Raw genomic sequence first — 18,809 nt, 5'->3', positions numbered from 1 at the left:
CTTCAAATCCTCCAAAGCCTCCAAAGTCTTCAAAGCCTTCAACATCTGTTATCTCAAAAAAAGGTAACAATTCAAATATAGTTATGTCTATTTTTGAGCAATTTTTATTCAATTTCTTGTACATGTGTATAGATATGTACACCGCCATGTTGTTGCAGTGATTCATGTCTAGTTCTATCTTGTTTTTGAGCAATGTTTGTGGGAATTGTTGTTGGTGTGTATAGATCTGTACACCTCCATGTTGTTGCAGTGATTCATTTCCAGTTATATCTGTTTTTTTAGCAATTTTTATTGGAATTGTTGTTGGTGTGTACATACTAGTACACCACAATGTTGTTGCAGTGATTCATGTCATGTTTTGTCTGTTTTAAAGATGTTTCTGTAGCAGTGTACTGGTTTGTACACCATGATGCTATTTCAAACTCATATGGCCTAATGTGTGTGTTGTGCCGTCACTTGTGTTTACCGGTGTACAAGCCTTTGCACCAGCATGCTATTTCACCTTCATATGGCATGTTGTGTGTGTTTTCAACCTATTGTGCCGTCACTTGTGTTTACTGGTGTACATATCTTTGCACCAACATGCTATTTCATCTTCATATGGACTAATGTGTATGTTCTCAACATATTATCCCATCATCTTTGGTGCTGGTGTACACATCTTTGCACCAACATGCTATTTCACCTTTAATTTGCCTGTTGTGTGTGTTTTAAAGTTGTTTTTGATAGATTTCTGTATGAGTGTAAAGATTTGTACACGCACATTGATTCATGGCATGTTGTGTGGGAACAAATATTGTTTTAGTTAGTTTTCTGTAGGAGTGTACACAGCTATACACCTGTATGATATGGTCCTATTTATGCGTACAATGATATGATTTGTACTTGTATGAGTATAATGAATGTATTATTCTTCTTGGTTCATTTTCGTAGATACCAACAAACCATATATGTCAAGTTTTCATGCCTTCAGTGACTTTGTGAATAGAAACCTTGAGGAAGATGAAGCAAAAAGAGGAGAAAAAGTATGGTTTACTAATTACCAACTAGAGAAGCAAAAAGAAGGACCATTCTGGCCTGTTGTAGATATCTTTGTCCACAAAAATGCAGACCGGAAAGATGAGAAACATACAAGTAAAAAGAGAGATGATATATGGACTAAGAACCCAAACTCAATTCTGAAAATTGTGAGACAGTACCGCCATGAAATTTGTGATTCAGGGGGACATTATTTCATGTTTGATACTACCAAGAAGAACAAGCAAGTGGCAGTAAAGAGTGAACCTGAGGATTTGTTTCTATTTTATGGGATTAAGATGGTGCCAATGGAAGTTGAAAAAGGGGAAGATGTAAAAACTGCAGCTGAAAATAAATACGGTCCGCTGATAAACAGATTGACTCTTAAGAAACGAACTGAGCTGGGAAAAAAAGATGTGGAGAAGGAAATCGTACGTATCATGAAGCTAAATCCAAAGTCGAAAATGGAGATTGAAAGAAATGCTGAAGACTTAGTGGCGTTGTTTACTATGTACTTGTGTATCACGGTCTTTTTTACCTAGGCAAACGGAAGTATGATTAGCAAGAACCACTTTGCACACTTTTTTGAGTCTTTGGATAGGATGAAGAGAACTTGCTGGCCAGTTCATATACATGAGTATCTCATGGAGAGCATTAAGAAACATCAGGATTCACCACTTAAAGTTAATGGTTGTGTGCTTTATCTGTTGGTGAGTTCACAGTTGTACACCTGATATATCCATTCACCATTTTAAATAATTTTGTTCATTGTGTTTGTTCCTTTCTCTTATATTTCCAAATATTCACCTATTTGTTAATACAACATTGGTTTGCTGAACACAACAAAATCATGAAGCCAAGCAATGAGGAAGGTGTGCCAAGGCTTCTTAGGTGGATCATCAGCGACGTCAGTAATACAATCGAGAAATACCTGAATGATGCCATGAAAAAGGTATCTCAAAAAACTTTCTTAGAATAGTATATGTACATTGATATACACCTTTAATAAGGTGTACAATATTGTACATTGTTGATAGATTTTAAGAAATTTGTCTTGTGTACAACAATGTACACTCTTACAACATGTGTAAAAAATTGTACACCTGTGATCAATGTTGATACTTTGGCATGTTTTCGGATGCAACCGGGATGGGTGAAGGCTTATAATGATGAAGAACGATTTCTTTTGGATGAGTACCGGAGGAAGAAACAAGAAAATATCATAGATGTTGTGAAAGAAAAGCTGCGAATTTCAGATATGCGAAGAAAGGAGTTGGATGAGGAGCTTAGTGAAGTTCTGGATGGGCAAGAAAGGCTTCTTAGTTTCGTTGAAGAGAAAAGACTAAAAGTTAATGAAGTTGGTCTAATGAGCTTGACAGAAAGAGAAGCTAATGATTTTCGTAATTACACTTTGCATGAAATCTTTAAATGTGCAAAGGAAATATGGCTTGAAACTGAGGAGGATGAGGAGATTGATGAGGATGAGGAGGAGGAGGAGGAGGATGAGGATGATGGTGAGGAGCACAAGGAAGATGATGAGATTGAGGAGGATGAGGATGAGGAGGATGACAAGGTTGAGTAGGAGCACAAGGAAGATTATGATGATGGTGATGACAATGACAAGGAGGAGCACAATGAAGATGGTGATATGCATGATCATAATGATGATGATAATGATGATGGTGATGGTGATGACAATGACAAGGAGGGTAGTAAGGGTGGTGCCGTGGTGATATGCATGATCATGACAATGACAAAGAGGGTAGCAAAGGTGGTGATGACGAGCATGGAACTGAATCTGAAAGGAATGAAGTTCCGTCTGAAACTCCTGAAAAGCAAAGGTACAACATCACTTTTTTTAAATTTGCAAGTCATTTTTTTTTATGTGTGTACATAGTCGTACACCAGTGTGTGAAAGCTAATACCTTTTCCAAAACTTGAATCTTTTTAGCACTCCTTCACCAAAGACCAATGAGGCAAATGAAGAAGATGGCAAGGATGGAACAAGCCAAGGAGTTGAGTCTGAAACTGGTAACAAGCCGAGGTATATGTGTAGCTCGCATTTCTTCTCATTTTCTATATATGTGTACCAATATGTACACCTTAGTGATTTCTCATTTTCTAAAAAAATTGCATTTTTTTCAGCACTCTTCTGCCAAAGGAAGTTGAAATCCCTGAAGGTCAAGAAGAGCATATGAACCTTAATGACCAGGATACTGCTCAAACTGATGAAATTGACAAAGTAGCTGGGTGTGAAGCTGCTAACAAGCAAAGGTATAAAGAAAATGATCTCAGCTTATATATTTTATTTTATTTTGTTTCAGTATGTGTGTACAAGGATGTACACCTTTATGACTTCTTCTGAATTTGTGTACATACCTGTACATTGGTGTAAAACTCTGTACACCATTGAAAATTCTCATAAAAATTTCATTTTTCAGTACTTCTATGCCAAAGACAAGTGTAATCAATGAAGATAAACAAGACCAAGTGAACCTTGATGACCAGAATGTGATGGATGGCACTCGAACAGCTGAAATTGATGAAGCTACTATAATTGCAGCTGAAGCCATATGTCAGTTGGATCCTAAAGAAGTCCTTTTACTCACACAAGGAGAAGAATCACAGAATGAGACTTATACATCAATTGAGGACCTTCTAGATAACTTGTCTGAAACTGTATTCGTAAAGCTTGAAAAAGGTTGTTACAGAACGGCACCATCTGAAGTGAAGGAAAAGATGGCAACCCTGATCCGCCACGATTGTACAAGCTTTGCATTATTGAGCCAAGAAGATCCAAAATAAGAGTCGTCGCAAAAATCATTATCCAATGAAGATGTACGAGAAATGATCATTGAAGAAGCATTGCAGTTCATTAAACAAAATCCTAGTGAATTTTTTAGCAGCCAAGAGGTAGAAGAAGAGAAGACCACTCCAGTGAGGACAAGAGCAGGGAGGATGAAGGAAGCAGAGATGTTGAAGACACAAGCCGCTGGCAAGTTGTCCAAGACACCACAAAAGAGAAATGTAAAAAGAAAGCTAGATCCTGAATTCATTGCCGAGGGTAAAACCAAACGAGTTGTGATAAAAGCAGATCCAATAGGCAAGGGGATCAAAGTGGGACAAGAACCAGGCTATCCTGCCCCAATAAAGAGAAAGGGAGATATATATCGTTCTCACAATCCATTGCCAGATGTTCGTCTATCACCACTATACCATGCTATGCAACCAGGACAGGACAAAAAAAGGGTACAAAAATTCTTCGACTATACATGCATGGAGTAAGTTCACAAAACACCATGATTGAATCTTATAAAAAAATTATGTGCACAACTTTATACACCATGTTAACATTTCCTTTATGTTTCCGCAGCTCTGTAGCTTGGAAACTAATAAGACTGGATGATCCAACAGTCAAGGAAGATATTTTGATTGTTGGAAGATTACTTCGTGAACTGATGTTCAACAAATATCTGGACCAAGAGGTACTCCAGTTCTACATCCATCGACGGAGAAGAGCACTTGTCAGAGATAACATTCGTCATCCAGATGACAAAAAGTACATGAGTTGTGAAATTATGAGTCCTACTGTATGTGTAAGTTTCTCAAAACAAATAAGAAATGTCATATATAGTTACTTTAATATTGTGTACATAGTTGTACACCTAATTGACATGGCGTGTTCTATGTGTTTTTAGATTTCTTTAGATGTGTACATTGATATACACCAATATGAATATATGACACAAGGTCTGTTAAGTGTTGGTTGTTAGATTTATTTAGCTATGTACATAGATGTACACCAATATGCATCTATGATTGACACATGGTCTGCTAATTCTTGATTGTTAGATTTATATAGGTGTGTACATAGGTGTACACCTGTATATCATACATGGATATACGGTCTGTTTTCAAGCCTACAATGTTTGATTTGTTAGTTTTCTGTAGAAGTGTACATGCTTGTTAGTTTTCTGATTAAGGTGAGCCTAATTAATTTTGTTTTCTAACAAATTATTAATTGCAGTACTATGTCAAGTATAATGTCACCAGCGAGGTGCAAAAGCTTGTGGTTGATTTCATACGAGACATGCCTGAGAATCTGGAAGTTCTTGTAATCTCTATCAATCACTCTACAGATCAAACGAGGATGGGATTGCACTGGTCACTTTTGAATTTTGATTTCGAAGCTAAGGAATGGAAATGGTATAACTCGTTACACTCAGAAAATGAGCAGTCATATAAAGACGATGCAAAGAAACTAGCAGATGTGGTACAAGTAGAACTCAATAAGAAGAGAGCATTGAAGGGTCACCCACCTATAGAAGAGCACGAATTAAACATCATGACATGCCCTTCACAAGTAATCAACCCGGACTATCTAATATATACTTGTTACTTTATGAAACGAAGTATGAAGACAACAAAAGGTATGAAAAAAGGTCAGCAGAGGGCCGAAGACATTTGTCAGCAAATGAGATCAAAATTGGTGGCCAAGATATTGACAAAAGTCGAATGGTATGAAAAGGTTTGGGATATAGCGAAGGACGAGGAGCGTAATCAGTGGCGCAAGACCACAGGAAAGCAACCATTGAAGATGAAGAAGAGTTTTTAATCTTCATTCAAGATCACTTTCTGAATTTCTTCTAAACATTTTTAATCTTCATACAAATTTAAGTTTTCAACTTTCTGCTTAAGACTTGTCACTATTATAAAGACCTTGAATTAATGTATTTTATTAGTTTCAATATTGATGTTTTGAAAATATACTTGTGTCAGTACTAAAGTATGTATTACAGGTTAGAAAATATTAAGGTGTACATGATTGTGCACAGTTTCTGACAGAGTAGAAAATCTGACAGGCAATGGTACAGGAAGGTGTACATAATGGTACACATGTACTAACAGAAACATAAAATAGAAAAAGTAATAACCTAGTATCAATCATTAAACAGCAAAAATAAAAACTAATTACTGCATTAGAACTAAAAAAAAAATTACTAAACAAAATAAACTAGTAGCATCCATTGTACAACAAGGTGTACATAATGCTACACATGTAAAAAAGACAGGTAAGAAAAGTGAAGTGCACAGGAAGGTGTACATAATGGTACACAGATCCTGACATTAATTATCCATGAATAGAAAAATGAAAAGACATTACCAAAAGTAAAAACCAAAAAACATAGAATCTTTCAAACAAATCAAACATAATAAAAAGCACCAAGGCATGGGGCAGGTAGCTCTGTTGTGGTGACCAAGAGTGAAGCACTTTGTGCACATCATAGGTCTCTTTTGCTTCTCCCAAGCCTTCTTGAAACGTTGTTCTCTTTGTCTACCGGGTGGAGGCACAGGAATAGGAACAAGAATCCTATCACTAGGATCATAAGACTGCGGCTTGTCATAATTGGGGATTGGAAAGATGATCTCTTGGTATGTCTTTTTGTACCATTCAGTGTTGAAGTATGACTCAACAAATGAATAGATATCCTCCCTTGTAGATTGAATGGCAGCATAAGCATGTGCGCAGGGAAAACCATTTACTTTCCACCTATGACACGTACAAGTTCTCTCCAACAAATCTACAGAATGAGTGCGGGGAGACCTGACTTCATACAATCTTTCCATAGACTCAACAACAGTCCAAGTACGACCAATGTTGATGTTTTCGTTTAGTAAATCCTCGTATACGAGAGTGAGCCTAGTGTTAAAATTTTCAAGACCTTCTACCCTTCTCTTAGAATTCATCTACATAACCTTCAAACTAATATAATAAAAACACAAAAAATAAAACCAAAACATGATATAGAATAAATACAAATAAAACATGTGTACAACAATGTACACACAGTTGCAGAATCACAGATATAACATGTGTACAAGTATGTACACATCAATCAAATCCATGTGTGCGACAGTAAAAAATAAATGAATTAAATAATAAGCAAAACTCACCGTATCGCATTGAGAAGAGCAAAAGCAGACAGCTTTTTGAACTCAAGAATCCAGTATACATGAAGAGTGAGGAGCATATCTGCATACAGGGAAAAATGCATTTTCCCATTTCTCCTTTGGAATGGTCCTGAGATAATTAGCAACATGTCCACCACCAATTGCATGCATGCCCCGCAAAGCTTCTTCAAAGTTCGCTGCTGTGTAAGAGTAAGCAGCTTTGTAAAACAAATCAATAACGACATTGTAATTCGCATCACCTTTTCCAATAGGGAGATTGCACTTGATGTGGTAAAAGCAATAGTTGTGATATGAACCAGGAAATGCTCTTGGAATGCCCTGCAAAAGTCCTTCGTGACGATCACTAAGGAAAACAATCGGACGATCATCGACCACTTGTTGAAGATTATCCAGAAACCAAAACCAATTGTCTTTGTTTTCAGATAAAACAATAGCAAAGGCATATGGGTAAAAACCATCATTTCCATTGACACATGTTGCAGCCATCAAAGTACCCCTGAATCTACCAATGAGGAAAGTAGCGCCCAAGTAAATCATGGGCCTGAGATACCTATAGCTATGCTTGCAAGCACCGAAACAGATGAAAATCCGCTTAAATCTTCCAGTTTCTTCATCAACTTCAAGTTTCACAAAGCTATCAGGATTAGTTTGCTCAACGGCTTTCACAAAGCTACCAGTTTCTCGTCGTCACCATATTGATCTTCAAATACAACTTCTTTCCCTCTACAGGCATGGTGATACTTAATATTGGACCCATAAGTCTTCTTAAAGAGTGACATGATCTGTTTGGGTTTTAAAGTGGGATCACCCTGTATACTATCAGCGATTAAATGCTTAACTAACTTGGTTGTCACCACAGGACTCTTCAACCTCAAACCAGCACCACATCTACAAAAACAAAATCTGGAATAAGTAATGTGCACCACATTGTACACTTAATAAAATCTCAAAAACAACAACACACATGCAAAAAGAAAGCACATACCAAGCAAGAATATGAAATTTACACCACAAGTGCCACCCAAAAAGCCTACAATAAGTAATGTGCACCACAATGTACACCTAAAACAAGTCTACATATTAAAACCTAAAAATCAGTAACATGGATCAAAAAAACAAGTGAACACCACTAACCTGTGAATAACGTTAGAATCTTTCAGCATAAACCGAGAAATGTCACCATTCACAGGCCCAAAGTGAATCCTCCAACCACAACCATCTTCTTCGCACTTCGCAGTAAAACGAGTCTTGTCGTTTTTAAGAATAAGAATCTTGTAACCAGTACACATCTTGTATTGATCAACAACAATCTTTACAGATTTAACACCACCCACAAATATTGTCAAAAACATAACGCCATTCATCGATAATGAGAGGCTTGGCCTTGTCCGCGTCATGATCGACCACCCTTACAAGCTTAGGACTTTCACTTACACAAGAGTTTGAAGTACTAGCACCAGAACTACTGCTACAACCAGAATTAGAACGAGACAAAGACCTTGAACTAGTGCTACAACCAGTATGCTTCGGAATCACATCAACATTCAAATAGAAATCTTCATTGTTCATCTGAATAACAAGAGCAACTAAACCTTGAAGTTGTATATCACCTTGTATAAAAACTACTTGATTAGTATCCATATAGGAAAAACGTATACTCAAAGGGGACAAAGACCTCCACTGCTTACAGGCAAAATGATTCAATTCATCAACGGTGATTAAAGTATTAACACGAAACACAGAAGAATGTTCACCATGATTCAAAACAGCATGAACAAACTTCTCAGACATATTTGATACACCTACATATAACAAAAGATATAATAATAATTTCAGATTCGCATAACCTAAAACTTGAAGAGTGTACAGGAAAATACACATTTAATCGAAGGTAAAAATCAAATAACAGTAAACTTCAAATCAAAACTATTCCATCGATTAATCGCAGATATAACAAAAGCTTCAGAATCTTACTAGAACGCATAATTGAATAAACCAAAAGCATATGATCTAATATCAGTTTGATTTCATATCATGCATCATAACACCAAACACCAAAAAACAGTAATCAAAATCATTCCCCGAAAATCAAAAGCTAAAATACACCAAAAATCAAATCAATAACATACAAACAATAAGATGTAACAGATTGAATTCATATCATCAACTGATAAAATCAAAAAAAAAAACCTAAATATCAGAAAAGAGATTCAACGATGAAGCAAAAACAGAACTAACCTGAATTTGAATTCCGTTAAATATCAGGAATTCGTGAAATCCAACATAACCTCTATGAAACTGTTAAATCCCTGTTACTTGTAAAGTTGAATTCTGGATCGATCTATCTCTGAAATCTGACGTGAATTCAAATCTCTAGTCCAAAAATAATCCCGCAACTACACTTTACCAGTAATCTGAAGTTGAATCGCAACCAAATTTCTCTCTGAAACTGTTAAATCGCCTACGAATTTCTTCTATGTATTAAATAGTCTCAAGGGTAGTTACGGGATATTGGAAATACAGGAAATTGGGATCGGTCACAATTTTGGACTAACTCGTCCATATTTGGGTTAAATTTTTTGAGACGAGATTTTTTTGAACTAGAGAGTACTAGGCCTGAGACGAGAGGACTAAAGCGTCCCAAACCCAATAATTTTGGGACTAAACGTCAATTTCTACCATTGGGATAGGGTGGGAAAATGTGGGTCCCACCCCTCCCTCACACGGTACCTAGGGGTGTGAATTCGGGCAGGCCAGGCCACCCGGCCCAAAAACTGACACAGGTCGGGCAGGTCGGGCTTAATATTTGTGAGGCCTAAACAAATTCAGGCCGGGCAGGCCGGGTAAAAGATGATAATTTGCTACCCAAAGACCGCCCGAAGCCCGTTTTTTATACGGGCAGGCCAGATCGGGCCGGATAGGCCACTATTTTGAAATTTTTTTCTTATTTTTAAGTTCAAATTTTCAAATGAATGGTATTAAATTTATTTTTCCAGGCTTGCAATTAAATTTATTTAATTTTAATATAATATCCTTTCCTTTCTAACATTGCATACCGTAAGTGATAGTATTATTTTATATTTAAATTACAATGACAAACTTTTAATTATAGCCTACAATAAATAATTAATTAAAGTACAATAAAATTTCTAATAAGAAAATATATTACCATTAATGTTTTGAAAAAGTTAATTATAAGTAAAAACAAGTATATATTTAATTTTTCTTGACACAAAATTGATAATTGTAAAATGGTAACTTTTAAGTTTTTTTAAGAGGATATTAAATGATTAATGGCACATAGAAGGTTTTCAGGCCGGGCACCAGGCCGGGTATCAGTCCGGGCATCATAATTAATTGCAAAGCCCGAGACCGCCCAATAAATTAATCCAGACCAGGCCGGGTGGCCCATGACAGGACATAACAGGCTTTGGGCTACTTCGGGTACAGGCGGGCTCGGACGAATACAGGCAGGCCGAGTATTTTCGGGTATTATTTACACCCCTAACGGTACCCACCTTAGTCCTTCTCCTTCGGTGTATCTATACTTTTCGTTAAACTTAACTGCATAGTCAAGAAAGAACCTTTGACTTATCCGTCCAGCATTGTACAAACAAACACGTGGTCTCTTTTAGTGTTTACTCCAGTCCATCCTACTGACCGGAGAGAAAGTGTCTTTATGGATTCAATAATCCAACCAATGCACTTCTAGTTCTAGATACCACTCCCACTACACTATTACTTTGATCTTCTTTCTCACCATGGGAAAAAAGAAGAACACAGAAATGATTATCATACTTGATGTTGAATCAGAAACTTCAGGTAATCTCTTTGGTTCTCTTCTCTGGGGTTTTGAGTACACCATAACGTTTATTTTACATTTTGATGTCTCCAAATGGAAAAATTGGGTTTTTATCAACTAAAATGGTTGTACAGATCATTATGTGTTAGGGTTTTGCTCATCAAGAAAAAACAAGGGGATTCTGTTGGTTTAGCTGATCATTGAAAAAAAAAAAGAAAAGAGATTTTTAAGTGCTGGTAGATGCAACTAGGGATTTGTCATACACAATGTAGTTATTATGGAAATAAGAAACAACAGTTAGAAAGCATATAAGTACACTATGAAAAGAACAAGTTCTGAAATTGATCTGGGTTTTTGTAGGATCGGAGACGATTGATTCGGTTTAGAGCCTATCCGTAAAGGTGTAATCAGTCTCTGCTTTCACCCCCTAAAAACTGTTACATTGCTTCTATTGTCCAAGTTTAATTTTCAAAATTCTATGAATTGAATGGAAGATAGGAGTCATGCCCCGATAAATTACGATTGTAAGGAGCTGATTGCGTTCTAGTTTCTCTTACACCCTAAGCATCATCTTAACTGACTGAGGCTCATTTTATAACGCGGTTGCTTAGGTTCTTTGTACTTCAATTTTGCGTTATCTTTTATTGGATGTTTGTAATGCTCAGAACTTAAAACAATCTTAATAGACATTTGTAGTGCTTGGAATTTTAAACAACCTTGTGATGATGTACAGATTGTTCCGAGGAGGCTCCAAAGACTATAACCAGGCCTACGTCCCTGGGATTAGTAGAGAAGTTCGACAAATCACCAACCGGTCCACCCCTATGTATAAACTGTACCATACCTCAACGAAAGCGATCAAAGATGCGAGGTAGGAAAATTTATTCAAGTATCTCACCCCTATGCAAGCCATCAAGAAAGATAATTGATAAGAAGGTTCCAAACCGTAAGCAAGATCAGAATTCAAAAACCTTTCCTCGACTTCAGCCATCAAAGAGGATAATTAACAGCAAGATTCCAGTCCGCAAGGAAAATCAGCTTGACTCGAACAAGTTTCAGTTCTACTTAGAGTGAGTTCACTAACCTGTTGTTCTACGGGAGCATTTTTGGTTGGCAGATACTGATGATGTTCTTTTGTGTAGGGATGTCTTGTGGAGCTCCTTCTCAGCAGAAAGAAAGAACTCTTTCGCATATCTTGATTGTTCGTGGTTTCCTTTGTATAGGAAAGGGTTACCCAAGGCAAAGGTGTTGAGTTGGGTTAGGAACAGACATATTTTTTCAAAAAAATATGTTTTTGTTCCCCTTGTATGCTGGTATGTTCACTACTAACATAAAGCACAATCTTTTTCTCATCGACCAAATCTGATGTGAAGTTTATATGAAATGTCGATTATTTAGAAGTCACTGGAGTCTTTTGATCTTATGTCACTTTGGAGAAAGTTTGGAGTCTACAACCACAAAACCATGCATGCTGCTATCGGATTCCCTTGAAATAGCAGATCCAAGGCGGTTCGAACCTGATATAAGAAAGTATGTCTCTCTTACTTGGTTAATTTTTCTGTTTGTTTTAATTCTGTGCTCGAGTTATATATCATAAATGTTGTTGCATTTCCAGGTTTATATTGGACATCTATAAAGTTGAAGGCAAACCGGATCACAAAAAGACAATTGGGAAAATTCCTCTGTTGGTGCCAATGGTAAATCTAATCTATCATTTTTTTCTTTTTTTTTTTAAGAAATACAGATCCATCGTTTTGAATTCTCATATTTACATTATGGAATCAATTCCTCCCAGGTGCCACAACAAAGGAATAAAGATGATTGTGGATTTTTTGTTCTCTACTTCATGGAATTGTTCATGCGATGTGCGCCAGACAATTTTAGCATTGACAAAGGCTATCCTTACTTTGTAAGTACATTTTTTAAAGATGCTGTGCTAAGATTCCATGTCTCTATTTTTGTCTATTTCGACTCTTAAAAGAGCGAATACCCCTTCTATGTGTTACAGATGGATGAAAATTGGTTTAGTGCTGAAAGCGTGCAAACCTTTTGTGAGAAAGTCACTTTCTTTTGTACGTGAATCTACTCGCATACACTACAGTGTGTTGTTTTTCAACTTACTCTGTGGATCTGTTTTCAGAAATCGGATCAACTACTTAGAATGGATACATGTTCATGAGTCGTATACAATGAAATTAGGAAATCTATCAGTTGTATATTATGACATTGAAGGAAGGAAAGAAGGTCTACACACTCTTTGGATGAGTTTTTAACATGTCTGATTATTTGTTTTTATCAGTTGTCTGTTCATAAATTGAAGTTTCTGCTGTGCTTTTTAAGAAGCAGTTGTATTTGTATCTGTGATACAAATGCTCGTATTGACTAACCCAATAGACATTAATCAATGTGGCTTGCCTTCAGGGCAAGAACAGACTTCTGTTCAAGCAAAAGAGTAGCTAGCTCTTTTGGTGGTAAATTTTGGAGTATAAAAAAGAATTTACCACCAAAATTTCTGATATGTTTCAAACAAGATTTAGTAATCTGACCTGCTCCTTAGCATGATTCCCAGATTTTCGTGATACTGCAATTTGCTAAACCAGCATGTAAACATGAAAGGACAATCTCCAGTTAACATGAGGAAATAAGAAGCAACTTCTTATTTCATACAGCTTAAACAACATTGAAGTTATCTCTAAATGTTTGTCCCATTTGCCAACAAGTTCCATACTACCAAATATAAATAAATCATCGTACGGCTGCGGCATCCTTCTTCGTTTGAATCCTCCAATTTGTTTATTAAACTAGTCACCCCATTTCGAAGAAAAATGACAGAATCAGCAGGTCTTTCAACGCTGCTTAGCACTCATATAAGCACTATTGCCGGCATGCAACTGACTCGTTATCCAAACGCTTTAGATACCTGAAGATTTGAAAAATGCAACTTGTCTTGCCAGTTGACGCATCACCATAAATGAAAAGTGGGAACATGGGGGAATTCACAGGACTCAGCAGATTTACGAGCTTGTCAATCTGAAGCTTTCTACCAGGAAGAATAGAAGTCTCCTCACTCATGGAGGTTTTCCTCCTCCAAAATATAGGGTTGATGTTCTCTTTTGGGTTTTGCAAGGGAGATATTGTTGTTCGGGTTTTGTCAAATGATCAAAGCCATTTCTTCTGACCTAGAAAAATCTCTCATGTCTCATGAGCATAGTTTTGTGCACAAAAAGTCGTAAACCACAGATTTTGTTATTGCCCACTATTCGACGGCTTTAAGGTTTTTAAGGATTTGAAACCAATAGAATGGTTTTACAGAAAGAGTTCACATTCACTTCAAGGGACACTGACATGAACACTACACCTACAAGAAGAAAAAGAAGTGCAATCCAGCATTCTGAAGGAAAAAAAGCTTCCAAAATATGCCTAAAGGATCTAAAGCTTCAACATGCTTCGAAACTAAAAAGAAAAAAAGAGAGGAGAGGATCTAAAGCTTTCTTCTTCGTCTTCTCTAAGACATTCTAAATTCTGAACCTAAGCCTTATTTTCCCTCTTTCTAGCAGCTAACACATTGTTGGTCATCTATTTGCTCCTATCCTCCTTTCCATTCCAACTCTGTACAACGTACAAATAAATAAAACAAAAAAAAATAATAAAAGTTTAAATGGAAGAAGGAACTTCGACTATTTATCTTTTACAAGCTTCAACTTGTGAGCTTTCAGGCACATGGGTGTTGCTTGCTGGCAAGAATTCTGGAGCTGAATTTCTTGGATTCATGTCGCCAGGTGTACCTTCGATCCTCATTGCCAGGACCTTCTTGTGAGTGTTGGAGTGTAGTGAAGGTACGAATGTAGGACTTGTGGCAGGCCGGTATTCAGGCAAGAGTCTCCCTCTCTTGTAACAAACTCCACAAGCGTTACAGAGGGTACTGGGACCCAGTGGGCCTTCTCTCCATTGTGGGGTCTTTGTTATCTCACAATGCGAACATTTTTTAACTGCCCCACCAGGCTGCTGCTGTTGTTGAAGCGTGCCATGGTCTGACCTATTACTTGGCACAGATGGTGGCAGTCTCTTCCTCTTTTTCTTCTTCTTCTTCTGTTCTTTGCCATTAACTTTGGGTGTATATGGTAAATGGGATTCTGCGAAATTCTCAGACTCTGATAATAAATAGGAGCTGTCTTGGGCGTTGGTTATGCATGAAGTGGGAGAGACTAAGTTTAGAGCAGCTCGTTGATTAAAGTTTGCAGGTCGTGGGCGCTTGCTCCGTACACGTCCAGGAACAACTGTGTCAGGACTGGAAAGAATTGGCTCTCCACCAGGGCAAGAGCTGCTATTCTTAAGGACCGCAACTGGGTTTGATGTACGGAGCCGACACGAGTCATCCTTCTTACTGTTCTTACAGAAGCCCATGTCCAGAGTAATGCCGCCATCTGACAGAGAATCCTCAACAAAGGTTGATAACCACTGAAATCCAGCAGTTTCATCATCCTGAGAAGAGCCAAAAAAAAAGTAAAAAGGTGATTAGTGTACAATAATGATGTGCTTCTAAAAATATAATGAAAAATTCAAGCGAAGATTAACTTCATTCAAATATCACAGTTAAAAGCTACACAAGTACAAGGAGGAGTCACATAAACTCAGTTCTTCATTCATTTGGGATAATACAAGAGTAATATTACATAGACCACGGTTGACTTGGAAATTGATGTGAACATACAATTCAAGACAAGTTAACTGCAACTGTGTTCACCCATCATCTAATGTTGGAAAACAGATTCCATCATGCAATTGGAAGTTATTTAAGTCAACCATGGCATCCCAGTGATTGTCTAACAGTGTAAGTCCCCAAAATTAACAAATACAAGTCTTCTTAACCTATGGCATAAATCTGTGAAGAAGATCTCGCTGACATGGTCAACAAAAGGTGTCTAATCTTTATAGCTTTAGTCAAAACAACTCGCATCACCAAATATAAGATGATGTGTCAAAGGATGAAAGCTGTATTCAGTAACCTGTGATGGGGGGTACTCTGCAGGAGCAAGATTTTAAACGATAAAAAACTGGGCCAAGGGGTCTCATTTACAAGGTGATTACAGATTGTGAAGCCATATAACGGTGGAAATGTGCAAGGAAAACATAAGCCAAAGTAAATAAACTATTGCAAGTAAGAAATATTTTAGAAATGGATAAAATAATTAGTGGATACCAATGGGGAAGGGCTAATAAAAATGCATGTCATGATTGTTGGGATCAAATACGACCAAAGAAACTCACCGGAACAGGGAGGTCACTGGAAAGATCTGGGCTGTTGTTCGACATATCAAAAGATTCTGGTGGTGGGATTGGAGGAAACATATCTTGAAAGTCATTGCATTCTTCTCCTCCACTGCCTTCAAAATCCTCCTCGCCCCATTCATCCATCGGCTTTGTCAATTTTTCGTGATCTTCCCTTTTAACTTCCTGCACCACACAGGGTTGGCAGCATTCTTCAAATTCCTCAGGATGGTAGTTTAATTTGAAAGAATTAAGTTACATACACCCATTGTCAAGGATAGAAGAGAGGTACGAGGATATGACATGACAGAAGTAGACATGACAACAATCAGATGAGTTTTATAGATTTATAACTCACAGTCACATGAAAGTGTTGATTTTTAGTGGTATTCTTAAAAAGATACACTCTGAATTTTTGTATTTTGTTCTGACATAACTCACCAGATTTTGTTTCCAGTTCTGTAGGTGAGAGCTTCTGGTTGCAAGTATCTCGAAATGTTTTCACATTCCCATCCGTCTTACCCAATATTAGGGAAATCACCATGCATATTTGTAATTAAGAATAATAACTTCTTTTTTCGAGCAAAGGATAAAAAACTTTCAGCGCATGCGGAATAAGTCAATTCATAAACTTCTTACCTCGTTTAAAACTTTGTGCACCTCGTGTAGATCATGGTTACTCCTGTGCTCTTTGCCGATGAGGGTTTGATTCAGGTTAGGCTCACTATCCGATTCATAGTCTATCTCTTCCAGTTCTTCGCGGAAACTATTCAGATTCAACTGCAGTTGAACATTGTCTCCACTACTCATATTAATGTTTCGGTTTCTTGTAACCTGTGTCACAGTGGAATCCAAATAAAGCTATAGTTACCTACTCCCTCAGTTTTATAAAAATAGGATTGTTTGGTTTTGCACAAAAAATAAGAAAACCAATCAATTAAGCCATTTTTTATGTTTTTTTTTCCAAATTTATCCTTAAAGAAAAAGTACCATCTTTTGGCATACCCAAAAAGGAAACCGAGCCTATCTTTTTAAAACGGAGGGTACATATTTAGTAAAAGGCAAATGCAAAAATAGAAAAAAATCATTGACATGAGATTGCTTCTCATAGTTCATAAGATTGTACATAAAAAGTCGAACTGATAATCGAGGGGTTTATCAAATGGAGTTTGAGTTGACAAAAGTGTAAGTACCTCTTCACTTAAAACAAGAAGTTGATTGCTTTTAAAATCCAATTGTGCTTCAAGCTTCTCGATTTCCTTACCCTGCAGCTTGATTTCTTTCCTTTGAGTCACTAACTCTCTCATCAACATTTCATTCTCATACACAATCCTCTCCGTTTTTCTCTTTTCTGAATTAAAATGAGAATGACCATGTGGATGTTAGAATCAGGTGACATCTAATTACCAAGGGTTACTGAAACAACGTGTATGCATCAGAAGAATGTAAACATGGAATATTAGCTACAAACTTGGTTACCTTCATTATAAAGTTGATATATGTGATCTCTCTCCTCAGTCATCATACTAAGGAACGTCGTACGTTCTTCCAACACTTTATCCTTGAATTCCAAGTCTTGATTCTTTTCACTTACTTCTGCAGATAATCTAGTAACAAGATCCTGCAGTCTCCTTAACTCTTCCTGTAACTGATCAGGCGCCATTAAACTTGCACCTACAATGTTCAGTAACAAAAACAAGAACTTAGACATTTCATAAATTCTAGAAAGAGGTATGGATCACATGAAAAACAACACTAACAAACACAAACTCCTCGGCAATGCAGAACTTAAATGTTTAAAAAAGTCCTTAACAATAACATTACTGAAGCCGCTCGCACATTGTATCATGTAGGAGCTAGTGGAGTTGGAACTAAATAATACCCTAACTGACACGGCCAATTCACAGTCAAATCTTGCTACAAACAACGCCGTGACAGGTGATAATAACAACAAACTCAAAAGTTATAGATGTGTGTTTTCTAAATCATATAAAAGAATCCATAAACCCATCTACGTTCTCTTACAGAAATTGAAAGGCGGAATTTGACATTGTAGTGGATGGTTAAATCAGGGCTTAAGTGAGACAGCAGCAAATCATTCAACGGACTGAGGCGGAGCTAATTAAAGGCAACTGTGACAATTTTTCCATCTAACCTTCTTCGATCCGGGCTAATATCAAATGCCCTTTCTTCTCTTTTGTTTTACCCTATCTAAATTGGGGTTTTTAACAATTTTTCCTCAATCATCCATAACTGAATCCCTAAAACCCTAAAAAAAAAAAAGACGGAGAAAAATAGAATGAGATTTACTCATACATATATACCTGGTAGAATTGGTGGTGATTAAAGGGCAGCTCAATCAATTGGAACACATTTCGTCTTCTTCTTCTTGTAAATCTCACCACCCTCTGAATTTAAGTTAATAATACTCGCAATGGAGGAGAAGCCCTAAACAGTACTATGATTTTATCCTATTTTCGGAGGGCAGCAGTCTGTTTCATGGACTGGAACAGAAGATTTCCTAAACAGACCAAACAGTTGGACGATTCTTCACACGGGTTGGATCTTGCGTCCAGAAATAAAATAAAAAGTGAAAGGAGACTCATTCTGCCTGATGTTACTACTGTGAAACCCACGCTCCCAAAACTACAGGCGCGCACCCAAATTCTGGAAGAAAATTATTCTCAAACCCAAAATATATAAAAATCATGTTTTCCCGAGATTTCTTTTTTTACCATGGCTGCCGCTG

General features: G+C 37.0%; 4 protein-coding genes across 5 annotated transcripts; 2 read left to right on the top strand and 2 right to left on the bottom strand.

Annotated features, from left to right (window-relative positions):
• The first annotated feature begins 950 nt into the window (after window positions 1-950).
• LOC113324560 (glutamic acid-rich protein-like) lies at window positions 951-2,599 on the top strand. The gene is made up of 4 exons (XM_026572874.1): window positions 951-1,448; window positions 1,560-1,727; window positions 2,177-2,374; window positions 2,510-2,599. The coding sequence occupies exons 1-4, from the start codon at window positions 951-953 to the stop codon at window positions 2,597-2,599; spliced, it is 954 nt and encodes a 317-aa protein (XP_026428659.1).
• A 3,385-nt stretch (window positions 2,600-5,984) lies between these two features.
• On the bottom strand, window positions 5,985-6,765 carry LOC113324559. Its single transcript, XM_026572873.1, has 2 exons — window positions 6,242-6,765; window positions 5,985-5,991 (listed from the first exon to the last, which is right to left on the bottom strand). The coding sequence occupies exons 1-2, from the start codon at window positions 6,763-6,765 to the stop codon at window positions 5,985-5,987; spliced, it is 531 nt and encodes a 176-aa protein (XP_026428658.1).
• A 3,917-nt stretch (window positions 6,766-10,682) lies between these two features.
• Window positions 10,683-13,085, top strand: LOC113323711 (probable ubiquitin-like-specific protease 2A). Of its 2 annotated transcripts, none has more exons than XM_026572056.1 (7): window positions 10,683-10,812; window positions 11,526-11,862; window positions 11,935-12,105; window positions 12,233-12,322; window positions 12,408-12,489; window positions 12,588-12,701; window positions 12,801-13,085. In XM_026572056.1, the coding sequence occupies exons 1-7, from the start codon at window positions 10,752-10,754 to the stop codon at window positions 12,870-12,872; spliced, it is 927 nt and encodes a 308-aa protein (XP_026427841.1). In that variant the 5' UTR covers window positions 10,683-10,751; the 3' UTR covers window positions 12,873-13,085. The 2 variants fall into 2 exon arrangements, with proteins under 2 accessions (XP_026427841.1, XP_026427840.1); XM_026572055.1 differs by having other exon boundaries at window positions 12,194-12,322.
• Window positions 13,086-14,033: 948 nt separating this feature from the next.
• LOC113323324 (GATA transcription factor 5-like) lies at window positions 14,034-18,598 on the bottom strand. The gene is made up of 6 exons (XM_026571614.1): window positions 18,385-18,598; window positions 17,540-17,734; window positions 17,254-17,411; window positions 16,700-16,894; window positions 16,061-16,246; window positions 14,034-15,274 (listed from the first exon to the last, which is right to left on the bottom strand). The coding sequence occupies exons 2-6, from the start codon at window positions 17,721-17,723 to the stop codon at window positions 14,474-14,476; spliced, it is 1,524 nt and encodes a 507-aa protein (XP_026427399.1). The 5' UTR covers window positions 17,724-17,734; window positions 18,385-18,598; the 3' UTR covers window positions 14,034-14,473.
• Between the last annotated feature and the right edge of the window lie 211 nt (window positions 18,599-18,809).

The sequence above is a fragment of the Papaver somniferum genome, chromosome 11, assembly GCF_003573695.1.
Source record: "Papaver somniferum cultivar HN1 chromosome 11, ASM357369v1, whole genome shotgun sequence".
Taxonomy (NCBI): domain Eukaryota; kingdom Viridiplantae; phylum Streptophyta; class Magnoliopsida; order Ranunculales; family Papaveraceae; genus Papaver; species Papaver somniferum.
The sequence above is the reverse complement of the archived record's forward strand: the minus strand, read 5'-3'. Positions and strand labels throughout refer to the sequence as shown.

Bases quoted from the DNA above. Each gene is read 5' to 3' on its own strand.
- LOC113323324 (XM_026571614.1), bottom strand. From the start codon at position 17,723: ATGGCGCCTGATCAGTTACAGGAAGAGTTAAGGAGACTGCAGGATCTT. The intron at 16,895-17,253 runs GTACTTACACTT...ACTGTGACACAG, and splicing joins TTCTTGTTTTAAGTGAAGAG to GTTACAAGAAACCGAAACAT. The intron at 16,247-16,699 runs GTAAGAAGTTTA...TGTGTGGTGCAG, and splicing joins TGCACAAAGTTTTAAACGAG to GAAGTTAAAAGGGAAGATCA.
- LOC113324560 (XM_026572874.1), top strand. From the start codon at position 951: ATGTCAAGTTTTCATGCCTTCAGTGACTTTGTGAATAGAAACCTTGAG. The intron at 1,728-2,176 runs GTGAGTTCACAG...GGATGGGTGAAG, and splicing joins GTTGTGTGCTTTATCTGTTG to GCTTATAATGATGAAGAACG. The intron at 2,375-2,509 runs GTTGGTCTAATG...GATGAGGAGGAG, and splicing joins AAAGACTAAAAGTTAATGAA to GAGGAGGAGGATGAGGATGA.
- LOC113323711 (XM_026572055.1), top strand. From the start codon at position 10,752: ATGGGAAAAAAGAAGAACACAGAAATGATTATCATACTTGATGTTGAA. The intron at 11,863-11,934 runs GTGAGTTCACTA...TCTTTTGTGTAG, and splicing joins AAGTTTCAGTTCTACTTAGA to GGATGTCTTGTGGAGCTCCT. The intron at 12,323-12,407 runs GTATGTCTCTCT...TTGCATTTCCAG, and splicing joins TTCGAACCTGATATAAGAAA to GTTTATATTGGACATCTATA.
- LOC113324559 (XM_026572873.1), bottom strand. From the start codon at position 6,765: ATGAATTCTAAGAGAAGGGTAGAAGGTCTTGAAAATTTTAACACTAGG.